Genomic DNA, 14,509 nt, shown 5'->3' on the forward strand with positions numbered 1-14,509 from the left:
ACTTAGACTCGCCTCCTGGTCCCGACTTAAATAAAATTAATAAATAAAAATAAAAAATAAAATTTACAGAACACACTTTTATTTTTTATTTTTAAAATTAAAAAACAAAAATGATTATAAAACAAATTTTTATTTTTTAAAATTAAAATTTTAAAAACAAAAATTTTACTTTTATTTTTGTTATTAAAAAATTTACATATGAAAAAAAAGAAATAACGATAATTAATAAGAGAAATAGAGAAAGAATTGAGAGCGGGAGAGGAGAGGAGTAGAAAGAAGAAAGGAAGAAAGAAAAAGGAGATGAATTATGAAAACCATTTATTCATTTCATTTTTATAATTAATTATTGCAATAATATTTTTTTTTTATGTAAAATAATATCTCATAGCTTAATTAGCTGTTAATTTGATTGATTCCATTAAAATTCGCCAAGCAAATTAAAGCAAGAAAAGAGACGAAGAGGGTTTGTTTGAAGCTCATCTCTTTTCTTTTGAGTCCCAAAAATGGACGATGAAGTGGTACAGCGAGTCTTCCAAGAAGGAGGCCGCGATTACTTCCAGCAGCAACCTTCCACTTCTTCTTCCTCTTCCTCTATCCTCCAATCACTCCCTCTTCATGTGGTATATATATATATATTTATATTATATTATATATGTACATATATGGTTTTGGTCTTTTTGTGCACGAATATGGGCTGTGATGAACGAATTTTGTTGGAATTATAGAAATTTCCCGGCATTCGGTAACTTTTATATTTAGTATGTAATTCTAAAGTGCATTATGTGGGAAAGTTGGATTGTTTTGTTAATTAAAAAAAGTTGGCTTTTCACTTGTTATAAGGATGAGAGAGGTGAAGTTAAGTTGTCTTGGTGTAAGTTTTGGCAATTAGAACAAAAGGGCTGATTTGTTTTGTCTTTATTTTTTATGGGTTGGTTATCTTATATGTTTGTTTTGGCCATATGCAAATTCGTCAGTATGAAAGGTGGTGGTGGAGACTAAAAGAGAACTTGAATTCATCTCTGATGCGTTTTAGCTTGTATTTTTTTGCTCATTAAAACTACTAAGCTGTTTGGGCTGCTTGGAAATAGTAGCATCAACCTATAATGACTCTTTATATATTTGTGTGTGTGAGTATTTTTTATGGACTTTGATCCTAGAATGACAATAAAAGATATGTAGATGTATATAAAAATTTGTTTGTTTGTTTGTTTGTTCGTTTTTTTCTCTTTTCCTCTTTCTTCTTTACATTTTGGTGGTCACCTATAATTCTTAAAGTAACATCCTAGTGGTTATTGTTGTAATGATTTTTCTGGTGGTTTGATACTTGTTAGTTTATCCTGTTAAATAATCCTTATGTAACATAAGTGAATCTATGTTATTGTGCTCCTGCAATGTTGCTTTGCATGATAGGTACTTTTGGCAGTCAATATTTTTCATGTATTATAGTGTCGTCTGTATTAGAGCCAACTTGTAATCTTAGGATGTGGTATTATAGTTTTATCTTTATGTGTATGATTGCAAATGCTGTGTAAATTTTCACAAAAAATTCCTAATTGTGGATTCGGTTGAAATGTTGCAGTCTTTTGATTACGGCTATTATTTGTTAGTAAAATCAATCCAAGAACTCAGAGAGAAAAAAGAGGGTCTTGTCACAGTTGGCATTGGTGGTCCTAGCGGTTCTGGTAAAACAAGGTATATACTTTCCGTTGATGAATTTCATGTAGCTGCTGCTGCTTCTTCCCTCTTTGAAATTTTGAGCGTTAATGTTATTTTAATGGTCCCTGAAGCTTAGCAGAAAAGGTGGCATCCGTTATTGGTTGTACTGTCATATCAATGGAGAATTATCGCACTGGAGTTGATGAAGGGAATGATTTGGGCTTATTAGATTTTAAGACTTTAGTTCAAAATCTTGAGGTATGCTTCTTAATGTGCTATATTAGTTTATCTACCTGTTTGGGTTGAATGATGTCAAGACAATTGTCTTGTCATTGTAATGTCATGTTGTTTTTGATAATTTATATAACCATACTTATATAACCACCAAAGTTAAGCACAAATGCTCTAGATTTTGTACATATTTTTGCTAGTTAAAGTTTCAGCTTCTTCTGTTCAGTATTATCAACTCAGGTCCTGAATTTGTCAGCACATTCTAATCTAAGGCAATTGGGGTCCTATGCTTATGCTTGTGTTTCTCCCAGTTCTGGTGTTTTGTCTTTGTTTGTTTTATATGCACTTATGGTGAGACTCTGTTGACATAGGATTTAACAAAAGGTAAAGATACAATGATCCCAGTCTTTGACTATCAACAAAAGAAGCGGGTTGGCTCAGAAACAATAATGAGCGCTTCTTCTGGGGTGGTAAGGATGTCTGAATTGCATTTAGCATGATAACTGTGATAATTATTCGGTTCATTCTGAGAAAATATACACTTATATGAATGTATGTAGTACATATACATTTACTTATAATTGGTTTCATTTCTTCACTTTATGTTTAGGTAATAGTTGATGGCACCTATGCTCTGCATGCAAAACTGCGGTCTTTGCTGGATATTCGAGTTGCAGTGGTGCTTTTTATTATCCCATCCTTTGTTTTATAATACATGTTCGTTTTGGTTTATATTGAAAGACTGATGCAGCCGTATGTAAATCTCTTATACCAGGTTGGTGGTGTTCATTTTAGTCTCCTGTCCAAAGTTAAATATGACATTGGTGATTCTTGCTCACTGGATTACCTTATTGATAGCATTTTCCCTCTATTTAGAAAGCATATTGAGCCAGACCTTCATCATGCACAGGTAAATATTTTTCTGGAATTTAGTAAAGCTGGTGTGGGGCAAATTATGTATCATGTTATCTCCCTGATCCAATTTTCTTCTGTCTTTTACCACAGTTGAGTGTGATTTTCCTTTTGGTTGCAGATTAGAATTAATAACAGCTATGTCTCATCATTTCGAGAGGCAATCTATAAACTAAAGTGCAAAAGTGAGGTACGTACCTTTCTGTTAGGATATTTTCAATCGATGCTGGACTTATTTATATACATAGAACTTGGACCATCCTCATTTATGTTCTTATGGCTGTATATCCTAAGTAGTTTAACTTTAGAGACAAGACTTATGTATTGTTCTTAAATTTGATCTTTTCCTATAAAATGGTGTAACTGTTGTGTTAAGCCATTTTCAGTGGATGCTGGACTTTGCTACATGCATAGAACTTGGTCCTTTCTCATTTATGCTGTTCTTGTTTTGTTGTAATTCCAAGTATTTTGCGGACAGGAAATGTCCATTATTCTCTAGGACTAAACTCGTGTAACTTTCTATTAAAATAATACAACTATTTGCTTTATTGAGGCACGTATGGAGAAATGAACACTGAAAGGCAGAAGAGGAGAATAATTCATATGTCATGAACACACTGTGATTAATATATCTGCAGAAAAATGCTCTGTTGTCACTTGGGACCTGGCAGTGGGGCTGCATGATATCCTTAACTTAAAAATAAGATAACAATTAAAATGTCTAATTGGCGAAGCAACTGTGGCTAGAATCTTTACTGAGGTGGATCTGTTATATTTGTAAAGAGATATACTACAATACAGGGATTACATGGTTGTGTTTGTGTGCATGCTTCTTTCTTTCTTACATTATTTTGCCCAAATAAACTACTTTTCATGTTAAATTTCTTCTCTGGTATGTTGTGATGTCTACTACTTTTTTTTCCTATCAATTTTTACATTTTATGTTTTTTTTTTTTGGAAAATAAGCATGTGATTTAATTCAATTTTTTTGCATCATCGATACAGTCTCCAGGTGGACAGTCTGCATATTTTCTTCAAGAATATGAAGTAGAAACAGATAAGTGAGTGTTGTAGGCTGTTTATTTTCCAAGTCCTGACCAATTTTTTACAACGATATTGAAGGGAAGAAACTGTAATTACCTTTTGATTTTTTTTTCATTTTTGTTATCAGTTTTATTGAGATGTACCTCAGACCTCCTTCAGCCAGTGAAGAAGCACTGACAAATGATTGGATAAAAGTACGTCAATCTGGTATTAGATATTATTTATCTCTTGGTGATCAGAGAATTGTTGACAAGAATTACATCATCAGGCCAAAAGCTGAGTTTGAGGTAAGGCATCATATCTTAGTGATTACTGACCAGATTAACAATAATGTGCAAAGTAAAAAGACCCAAGCTTGTTAGGCCTTACATTTCCTTTTATATATTTCTTTTTGAGCCAGAGATTCCTTTATCCTTGCTATATCCCTGCAGCAAAAAGACCTTAGTGATTTGACTAAATTTGATTAATTTTTGTTTGTGTTTCTGGATTAGAGCCAAATCCCAGCAGCAGAACCTTCATTAATTGATTTATGAAGAGATTATTTTGTGCACCCATATTATTATGAAGCATCTGGTCCTTTCCTTTTACTTTTTGTTTTGTTTGCACTTGAAGATAATTCCTGCTTAAGACTCCTGTGAAAGCACTTGTGCTTGGATTATGTTATCTGTACATTATTTAATACATAACCACTTCATATGCTTTGCTTACCGATTATTCTCTTAAATATCAAAAGCAGGTTGGAAGGATGACTTTAGGTGGGCTGCTTGCTTTGGGGTACACTGTAGTTGTCAGTTATAAACGAGCATCTACATCAGTGAATAATGGCAATGTATCAATTTCACTTGAAACAATTGATACTCTTGGTGAGACATTCATGGTGCTGAGGGGCACAAATCGAAAAGTATGAACTTGAATTCTTTACTAAAATGTGTTTCTTTTAGTACTTTTTTTTTGTGATTTTCTTTTGGAGAAGTTTTCAAAGGGTGGTGGCCATGGTTTGAACACAGGACCAACCGTTTGATGAAGAGTGACTTAACTGTTCCCTTGGGACGTAAATAAAGTCATTATGGCTTGTGTGCCTATATTATTACTTTGGAAAGGTTTACTGTTGATACTATACTGATGTCGTTATGTATTTTCTTTTATTAGGATATGTTGCATTAGTGTCCTGTGTTTTGAAGTTCTTTCTATTACATATGAATTGTATATTGGGTATTGGGGAGGTTATGTGGACAGCCTGTTTGGTAAACAAATGAAGTTGGTTTACTTTGGGATCGACCAAGTTACTATAAGGAAACACATACATTACCTTTAGCAATCTTCTTCAGCATGGTTACCTTTATCATTCTTGTTCAGCATGGCTATACATGTAACTGTATTTAAAACTTATTATCACCTCGGTTAATCTTATTTTCTGTAGACAGTTGGAAATGAAGCATCAGAAATGGGCCTCAGTGGACCGTGGCTCACTAAGTCATACCTTGAAATGATTATGGAGAAAAAAGGTTGTAAACTAGTCTATGTTTTTCTAATTTATTAATGTTTATTTTACTTGTGAATTTGAAATTATTCAAAAGCTTTTATGGGGTTTCCTGGAGCCCTTTTTTTCAATAAATTTGTGTGATTCAATCTTCTCTATCCTGGCATTTGTTTTATGGTGATTTTGAAAAATATAAAATAAAATACACATGTACGAGTTATTGTCATTTTTGTCTCCAGAGTAACGAGGTTTATGTTGTTGGCTTGTACAGGTGTACCTCGTCTTAATACACCTCCACTTTTGCCTAATACATCCCTGGCTAGCAATCAAGACAAAACGATAATTGCACCAAGGCCAATCCGGGTTACTCCGAATCTTGTTAATAAGCTTGAGGATCTATCTCAACCATGGACTCGATCTCCAACAAAATCAAAAATGGAACCTGTAGTGGCAACATGGCATTTTATTTCTTCAGATCCTACAGCAGATAGCTCAGCCATAGGTATGTTTGTTTGACTCAGACTATTCTGCTTGCCAGTTTATTTTTTCTGGGTGTGTTGCCATCATCATGTTTAAACTTCTCTCATGAAGCAACCACAGATCCTTCCACTTTCAGGGACACTATGAAACTTGCTCCAATGCCCGATTCTTATGACCTGGATAGAGGATTACTTCTTTCTGTGCAAGCAATACAGGTATCAATGAGAGGATAAGTTAGAAGTCTCTTAAATCATGTTGAAATTTTTACAGTGAGAACTTGAGCAGAATTATTTATATAATTCTTATGTTGATAATTTCAGGCTTTGTTGGAGAATAAAGGTTTCCCAGTTATAGTTGGAATTGGTAATATGGGTTCTGTAGAACTACTCCCTCCCTCTTCTTGCTGTTGATATTAATCTTGTCTGGATTTTCTGCTAGCACTTGCATATTTGTTATGCTATTAAAGTATATACATTGACCTGCATAGGATTTTCTGAGTGACAATTAACATGTTTATATTCTATTATTAGTTCCATCTGAGTTGGAATCTGGTTCCACTCAGTGGCTGAGATAAGAGACATCCTGGATCAGCTCCACCCTATCTTGGATTTATACTTTTTATGTGGAGGCTTAAGGAAGTTTTGTTGCTATGATGTCTTGGTGTTTTTTTTAATGAATTTTGAGTAGAAGTTCCTTGAAAAAGAACATGACGGTTATCTTATTTATTTATTTTTTATTTTATTGAAGCTTGACGTAATTCCCTTTTACTCTTCTGAATTATTAATGCAACTTATTCTTATCATCTGTTACAGTGTTAAGTTACAATTATGTACTGTTTTATTTTGGTGTGTGTTTGTGTAGTTTTGACTTTGTCTGTGAAACTGCATGTTTCCCAAGTATTCTTTCTATTCGAATGAAGATAACGCTCCTAACCGAATCAACCAATCTAGTCTATCTATATTTATGTATTTATGGATACTTGAACTCCTTACTGCTCACAAACATAGACTCGTCCATCCACCCAAGATTGCTTAAGCTACCCTCAAGTGGCAGTAAGTGTAAAACAATAAAGTTACTTGTTTTCTCATTTATAAAATGACTATACTACAGGTTTAGTTATTATATTGAAAGTTATATTTTGGGGTATGTTATTTTCTTGTTTGTGGAATTTGCTTCTCCCGCAGTTTGACATTGTTTGTGCTAGTGATAATTTACTTTTCTTGTTGTTATAGGTGGTCCAAGTGGGTCGGGAAAGACTAGTTTGGCTCACAAAATGGCAAATATAGTTGGCTGTGAAGTAGTTTCTCTAGAAAGCTATTATCGATCTGAACAAGTAAAGGATTTCAAGTATGATGACTTCAGTTCACTTGATTTATCCTTGCTTTTAAAAGTAAGACTTCAATCACTCTGTATGTCTTCTTCAGTAAATTATCTTTTATTTATTTACGTTTTATGTGCCTTGTATCTTGTGTTGTATGAATTTCTTGATTAATTATGTGCTGTAATTTTGGTGACAGTCATGGAGTTTAGAGAGTTGGATGAAACAACAATGTTTATATGATTGAGTCAATGACTGACTAATAAAATTTTCAGCTAGGTTCTTATTGGATTACCAATCGATTCCTAAAAGCTTATAAACTATTTGATAGGAATTTCCTATCAATTAAGTAAGAACAGTAGCAAAGAAAGAGTAATAGTGCCCAACAGTAGCAAGTAATAAGGAAATAATAGATGGTATATTGATGAAGATGGTAAAGAGAATAAGGTTGCTGGATATTCGTGTGATTAGAAGGAGATGAAGTTATACCAGGATCACAATTCTTTTGCAATTCGTGACTTAACTTGGCCATTGAGCCTTTAGTAATGACTTTTGGGCCCAAAACTTGGGTTTGCCCCAAGCAGATGAGGAAAATAATGAGCCCACATTCATCCATAGAGACCACGACCTCCCTATTGCGAATAGTATCGCATTCGTACAAATTTGTTGGTTTCCCTTGTCTAGCCGGCGATCGGCGACGCTGTCATCGTGCTCGTTCAGGCTCTTCCTTCTCTAGCTCCAGTGCGCATCGACTATGCTCCGATGACGTTTCTTGTAGTGCCTCATTGTGGTGTATGACTGGGATTGTACTTGAGACCAGTTGCACATTTGAAATCATCACTGTTTCAACCTTAGCAGCCCCATCAAGATGTTCGTCCTTGGTCGCCACTAGAGTGTCATTGGTGTTTCGTCCTCTTTGGATTTCTGTATCCGATCGATCATCAGATCCAACCGTTTCACGATGGGATCAATCATAGCCTCGAGAGCTGATTTCATCAGTTCCAATTGGTTGGGGGCTTGCTGAAATTCCAATCAAATTTCCGTCACACCTCGCCCCATAGATCGACATGCTCTGATACCACTTAATAGGAATTTCCTATCAATTAAGTAAGAACAGTAGCAAAGATAGAATAATAGTACCTAACAATAGCAAGTAATAAGGAAATAATAGATGGTATATTGATAAAGATGGTAAAGAGAACAAGGTTGTTGGGTATTTGAGAATACCCAGTTCTCTCGCAAGAGCTAATGCGCTCTTTAACCAAATAATTCTCTACCCAAAACACATCTCAAACTCTCATACATATACTATCTAAATACCCCCATTACAATTACCAATGTACCTTTTTTTATTTATCCAAAGGCCTAACACTATTACAATGTAAGCCACCAATAATAGTATGAAATGCAAACAAGAGGTTAGGAAGTTATATTATTGATAAATGATTAAAAGTACGAGTAAAGTCGGACATTTTCCACCAAAGCACTAAAAGAAACATAGAAAATAAAATATTGGCCAGAGAAATGATCTGGACTTACCTCCCTGATTGTTATCATGTTAGAAAACCAATTCATCCCAAAAGCTCAAGTTGCTAAGAGAACCAACCGCATCTCTTTTACAATTGTTTTATATTGTATGTAAACTCCATACATGGTCGTGCTAGTGTCTAGTTTTCCTGTTCTACAAACGCAACTTCTTTTTTATTGATTGAAATGTTTTACTCCAAATTTGTGTTACTGCAGAATTTCGATGACATAAGGAATGGCAGAAGAACAAAAGTACCTGTATTTGACTTGGAGACTGGTGCTCGGAGTGGCTTCAAGGAACTCGAAGTTTCAGAAGATTGTGGAGTGGTCTGTTGTCAAACATGTTTTGTATTGCTGTGGAATTTGCGCTGGAAGTTTTCAGATTATGCTTTATTTTCTGTGTGGTAAAAATGACATGTTACTTTATGAAAATGACGAAGACAGAAAATTTGGCCTTTTACTTTTTTTAACTGAAGAGTAGCTGGTCTAAAATATCTCATCTTTCATGATCATTCCATTAACTAAGTGCCCCAAGCAAGTAAAGCTGTACCTTATTGTGCTGGTTTTTAAGCTTTTTCTAGATTGGTGAAAAAAAATATTGGTTTTCTTTGAGCAGATCATTTTGGAAGGAGTTTATGCTTTGCATCCTGATATCAGAGAATCACTAGACTTTTGGATTGCTGTGGTAAAGATAACCTCCCACTTCTCTTTTGAGGCTTTTTATCCTTGTACTTTTTACCGTTCCCCCCTCCCCTTTTTATTATTCGAATCTGTCTTTTTCAAATTGAGTATAAGACCAATTTTCTTTTACGTTAATCTTCTTCTTTCTTTCCTGATATGGTAAATAACAGGTTGGGGGTGTTCACTCACATCTTATTTCTCGAGTCCAAAGAGATAAAAGTAGAGTGGGGTGTTTTTTGTCCCAGAATGAGATTATGATGACAGTGTTTCCAATGTTTCAGCAGCACATTGAGCCACATCTTGTTCATGCACATGTTAGTGGATTTGGAGTCTTTCAGAGTTATATACAAAGACAAATTATCTTCTCATTGCTACTTGCTATTTTAAGAGTATTTCAAGAAACCTAGAAACAATCTTCTTCAGATAAAAACTATTTTTTATTTGAATTTTGCAATAGGCAATTTTGTGTTTCTTTTATGCCTTTTTAACCACAGAAAGAAGTTTCGTTTTTTAAAGATATGGATTAGGGAGTTTGTTAATGTGTTAGTGACAATGTAGGTCGTTTTTTATTTTTTAATATAGATTTTGTTTTGTGAATATTTCTTTTCTAGATGGAACTTCGTTACAGATGCATGCATTATTACTGATGCTGCACTAAGCTTGAAACTTTGGTTCACTTAATTAAATGCTTTATTTTCTTTCTTTCAAATGCAGCTCAAAATTCGAAATGATTTTGATCCCGTGCTTTCTCCTGAGAGCTCATTGTTTGTGCTGAAGAGTAACAAGCAAGTAAGACAACACCACTATAATCATATTAATTTTTTTTATTTGTGATTTGATTCTGACCTTTATGTATGATATTCAAATGCTAACAGGTAGCTTATCAAGATATTTTGAAAATTCTTGATCCTGCAAAGTTCTGCAGCTCTGTTCAGAATTTTATTGATTTATATTTTAAGCTTCCTGGAATTCCTACTAATGGACAGTTGACTGAAAGTGATTGTATACGTGTTAGAATATGTGAGGGAAGATTTGCACTATTGATAAGGGAGGTTTGTACTGAAAACCCTTGTGTATTTCATTGCTATACTCATGGTCTCTATTTTTTTCAAAACTGCGGAAACCTGATTCTGCTTCTTGTGGAATTACCATTGCTAAGCCCATAAGAGAAGGAAATTTCATCATACAACCCAAAGTGGATTTTGATATAAGCATCAGCACTGTTGCTGGCCTTCTTAACCTTGGGTAAGAAAAGATATCTCTTTTTAACAGTGGTTGAAAGCTGCGAGGAATGTGCTATGCATCAATTAATTGATATTACTTTTGATGTTAGGTATCAAGCAGTAGCTTATATTGAAGCATCTGCATTCATTTACCAAGATGGAAAGGTATGATTAATACACGGGAAGCTTTTCTAACATACAATATGCATTTATTTGGAAGGTTACTTCACCTGCCATGGAAATATCTGCATTGGTGTTTATTTTATTATTTTCTTTTCTATTTACATGTTAATGCTCTCTTTTTGAGATTTCTGAAAGAGGTACCCACTCTATATAGCTAATAATTGTTTTTACAGGTTATAAAAAAAAATAAACTTAGTGCTACTCCTCTCCTAGTAAATACCCTACCATAATTATTGTCCAAGATGCCAACATGTCTGAAGTAGATAATTATTGAATCTTTTAAGTCCTCTCCTTTTCCCTGAAACCAAACTTGCGTAGCTACTAGTTTGTGCAAGCTTTTGAATTTGTCTTTGCTATAACTGGTCGTCTGTGGCCTTTTCTATTGCCGATCTGCATTGCTTTCTAAGCACAGAAAACCAGAAGTCCACTTCTTTCTTGGTTGTAGAAGTTTCCCAGTTAAAAGAGTTTTTCCCTTGTCTATCCTTTCAAACAATCTATTTACACTTTTATATGATGGTTTTGACTTCTTAAGTTAAACCTGATTGTTTGAAATGTTCTAGTAAGTATGTTTTTCTGGTTTTCAGTATGAATTGTATATTTCCAAAGTGTCTTGTTGTTGGGATGTTAAACTTGCTCCATTATGTCAAGAATATTGTATTAGTATGTTATGATTCTTCTATTCACACGACACATTATTGCGTACAGTGCTATCAACATATCTTTTATTTCAACTTTTGATGTTTGAGTTTGTTCTGTTTTATTAAATATTTGGCTGAGCTTTTAGTGCTTGTTTCAGATTTTAATTGAGGTTGATCATCTGCAAGATTCCCTTGGTCCTTACCTACAAATCAAAGGGGTTAATAAAGAGGCTGTGGCAGCTGCTGGTTCAATGCTTAAATTGGATGGTTCATATACCACTAAGGTTTTGCCTTGATATCACTGTTTTTTTTTTTTTATGGTATAATCTATAATGCTTTGTGCCTTCAGTTATATTTGTGTTGGTATGAACCTCTTAAATACCATTGTTAAGAGTGAAAGGGAGTAAGGGACCTGGTCATCAGTAGGCCAGGGTTTTAAGTTTATCCAAGACCCCGGACTATGTTATCATTTACCTTTGATAATACTCTCTCTAATCTCTATATAATAATCTGTATATTGCATGAAATGGTCTGTAACGTGCTACTGAGGGCTTTCTCTTCTACAGTGAAGTAATGTTATTTTGACTTGTTTGCTTTAGAGTTATCTTGAAATAGTCCTGGAAAGATTACCAGCAATAGAGAGGAGTTCTGCTGGTATTCACACTCATCAAGCTGCAAGGTTGCACGAACTTGTGGAATATATTCATTCGCAGGTATTCCTTTCATTACCATTTCTAGATTTAAATGGTTATGATGTCAATATCTACTCTGCATTGTTATATCTTAATGCATACTAAGTACATGTGGGGAATTTAGGAAAAAAAAAGTACACGAGAGGTAATGGTTTTTCTTCCCGAACAAGAACGAAATCTCTAAATAGTATTGTCTGATTGGATTTGGCTGGGCATGTAATATCACATTGATACTACATTTTCCTAGAGCTAGAACTCAAAATTAGTAGTTGGCATCCTAAAGGAGAAATTAGGGATGCAAGCCAATTAGGCACCTATCTAAAATTATGTTGAAATTGCTTCCTATTTTTACATAAACCTTAAGTTACTGCTTTATTTAAAGCTTTGGAATAATTCATACAATGGAACAAACAGGGAAGTTGTTCAGCTTCCGAATCTTCACCAAGTCGAGAGATATCTCCACTGGAAGGGGTTATTGATGACATGCAATCAAGGATTAGAAGGCTTGAACGCTGGCATACGATAAATACGGTACTGTCAATACTTATATTTTTATTTTTAAGACTAGTGTTTACCGAACCTTGTAATGTTAATTAAGCATATGATTTAACATTGTGTGCCAGGTACTTTGGACGTTCCTGATGTCTGCTCTTGTTGGTTATTCACTTTACCAAAGAAAACGCCAGTAATTGCTAGTTCTTACAAGAAGAGTATTTCTTGACTGTAAATTGAAATTGCGGTATCTTTTCTTCTTCTTCTTCATGAAAGAATGGCTTCATGGAGCTGTTTCGCCAGGCTCTAATCAATTGATTTAATGACAGAGCCTTTTACAATGAACATCCTAACAAACACTTTGGTCTATAGGATCAGTACAAGCCATACCTTTTGATTTCTGCACATAAAACACTTTGAAACAGAAATGTTGTACTTGTCCCTTTTTCGGGAATTCGGAAATGAAAATAACTTGTCGAGAAATTGAATGTACGTACACAATTTACTTGAATTCACACAAGTATGTTCGACCACTTTGCCTCAATATCATGTCATCTTGATTAACAAAACATGTAGAAGCAGTGTTATACATGAATATGGCTAGAATCATGACAAGTACTGGAGAAAGAGAAACCTTGTATCCTGTATTTGATTTGATGTTGCTGCAGCAATAAAGCTAGAATGAATTTACCAAATGAAATATTCATTTCTGGGATGAGTGCAGACAGCCTTGCTCTTCTTAAGATGTTTCACAGCTCAAATTGTTCGAGACAATCTATCAACCTCGTACCTTAGGGTCTTCTTCTTTTTTTTTTTTTTTTGGGAAATAAGAATGTTGTCCATTCAGTTATATGGTCACTCATGAATTACAATTATTCTGAATTACAATTGAATAAGAATAGATTTTTTTTTTCCCTTAGCAAGCAACAGTTGTTCAGCCTGGAACATGTTTTAATTAATAAAAATCCTTAGCAAGCGTGTGGTGGTTAGTGAGCATTGGGTACTGATAGGAATTTCCTATCAATTTAGTATCAGCAGCAGTAGCAATTATAGGAAAATAGTGAACAATATATTGATGTAGATGATGAGGATACCAGTGTTAACTGGGTATTCGAGAGACTCAGTGCTCTCCCAAGAGCTATTGCTCACTCATATATATAATATATAACATAAATCCCTCTCTATACAGTAATTACCCTCTTTATTTATCCTAAGGCCTATCACAAACTCAATACTCTCCCAAGAGCTATTGCTCACTTAACTAATTCATTCTCCTCCCAAAATCCTTCACTACTCATATGTATAGCATATATACCCCTTACAATTGCCTAATTATCCTCTTTATTTATCTTAAGGCCTATCAAATATCTCTTGGGGAATATCCCAATACACTTAGGTAGCATTTAGTTAAAATGAATAAAAATATAAGAATATGAATGAGAATAGGAATAGAATAATATTTAAGGAAATTACTCTGTTTTTTTTTTTTTTTTTTTTTTTTTTTTTTTTCAAATTTACGGTTTGAATTTTTAAAGTGGTTGCAGCTCTAGTTGCAATAGGAGTTTCTATACGATTTTTTGTTGCAATTTAGGTTGTAGCACCAATTGCAATAGAAATTTCTATGTGAAATTCTGTAAAAATGCAAAAAAAAAAAAAAAAACTATTTTGAAGTGTAAAAATAAAAAAACCCCTAAATTTAAAATACATAAAAATTGATAAAACAATTATTAAATTTGTTCAAATCTTGTATTGGTGTAGTCTTTCGTTATATTTTAAAATAGAATAATCATTTTACTAAAAAAAAGTAGAAAGACCATTCCATTGAAATGATAGTTTAATATTTCAAAATGCAACTTAACAAAATGAATGAAATGAAAATGATTGAAACTCAAAATTGCAAATAGAAAATTAAGCAGGTTAAATAATTGCATGAACAATTGGAAAGAAAAGCG

General features: G+C 33.8%; 1 protein-coding gene across 6 annotated transcripts; it reads left to right on the forward strand.

Annotated features, from left to right (window-relative positions):
• The first annotated feature begins 219 nt into the window (after window positions 1-219).
• LOC115699490 (uncharacterized) lies at window positions 220-13,040 on the forward strand. Of its 6 annotated transcripts, none has more exons than XM_030626935.2 (26): window positions 220-620; window positions 1,580-1,692; window positions 1,788-1,914; window positions 2,259-2,357; window positions 2,498-2,566; window positions 2,663-2,797; window positions 2,921-2,989; window positions 3,805-3,860; window positions 3,971-4,130; window positions 4,580-4,744; window positions 5,264-5,348; window positions 5,595-5,825; window positions 5,924-6,018; window positions 6,124-6,166; window positions 7,036-7,193; window positions 8,865-8,975; window positions 9,265-9,333; window positions 9,500-9,643; window positions 10,044-10,118; window positions 10,205-10,381; window positions 10,489-10,574; window positions 10,663-10,717; window positions 11,532-11,657; window positions 11,973-12,086; window positions 12,480-12,596; window positions 12,689-13,040. In XM_030626935.2, the coding sequence occupies exons 1-26, from the start codon at window positions 504-506 to the stop codon at window positions 12,752-12,754; spliced, it is 2,862 nt and encodes a 953-aa protein (XP_030482795.1). In that variant the 5' UTR covers window positions 220-503; the 3' UTR covers window positions 12,755-13,040. The 6 variants fall into 6 exon arrangements, with proteins under 6 accessions (XP_030482795.1, XP_030482792.1, XP_030482794.1 ...); XM_030626932.2 differs by having other exon boundaries at window positions 225-620; window positions 4,577-4,744; window positions 5,915-6,018; XM_030626934.2 differs by having other exon boundaries at window positions 226-620; window positions 4,577-4,744.
• The last annotated feature ends 1,469 nt before the right edge of the window (window positions 13,041-14,509 follow it).

The sequence above is a fragment of the Cannabis sativa genome, chromosome 8 (genome assembly GCF_029168945.1).
Source record: "Cannabis sativa cultivar Pink pepper isolate KNU-18-1 chromosome 8, ASM2916894v1, whole genome shotgun sequence".
NCBI lineage: Eukaryota > Viridiplantae > Streptophyta > Magnoliopsida > Rosales > Cannabaceae > Cannabis > Cannabis sativa.

Excerpts from the sequence above, each read along its gene's own strand:
- LOC115699490 (XM_030626932.2), top strand. The coding sequence starts at position 504 with ATGGACGATGAAGTGGTACAGCGAGTCTTCCAAGAAGGAGGCCGCGAT. Across the intron at positions 2,990-3,804 it reads AACTAAAGTGCAAAAGTGAG|TCTCCAGGTGGACAGTCTGC; the intron begins GTACGTACCTTT and ends TCATCGATACAG. Across the intron at positions 10,119-10,204 it reads TGCTGAAGAGTAACAAGCAA|GTAGCTTATCAAGATATTTT; the intron begins GTAAGACAACAC and ends AAATGCTAACAG.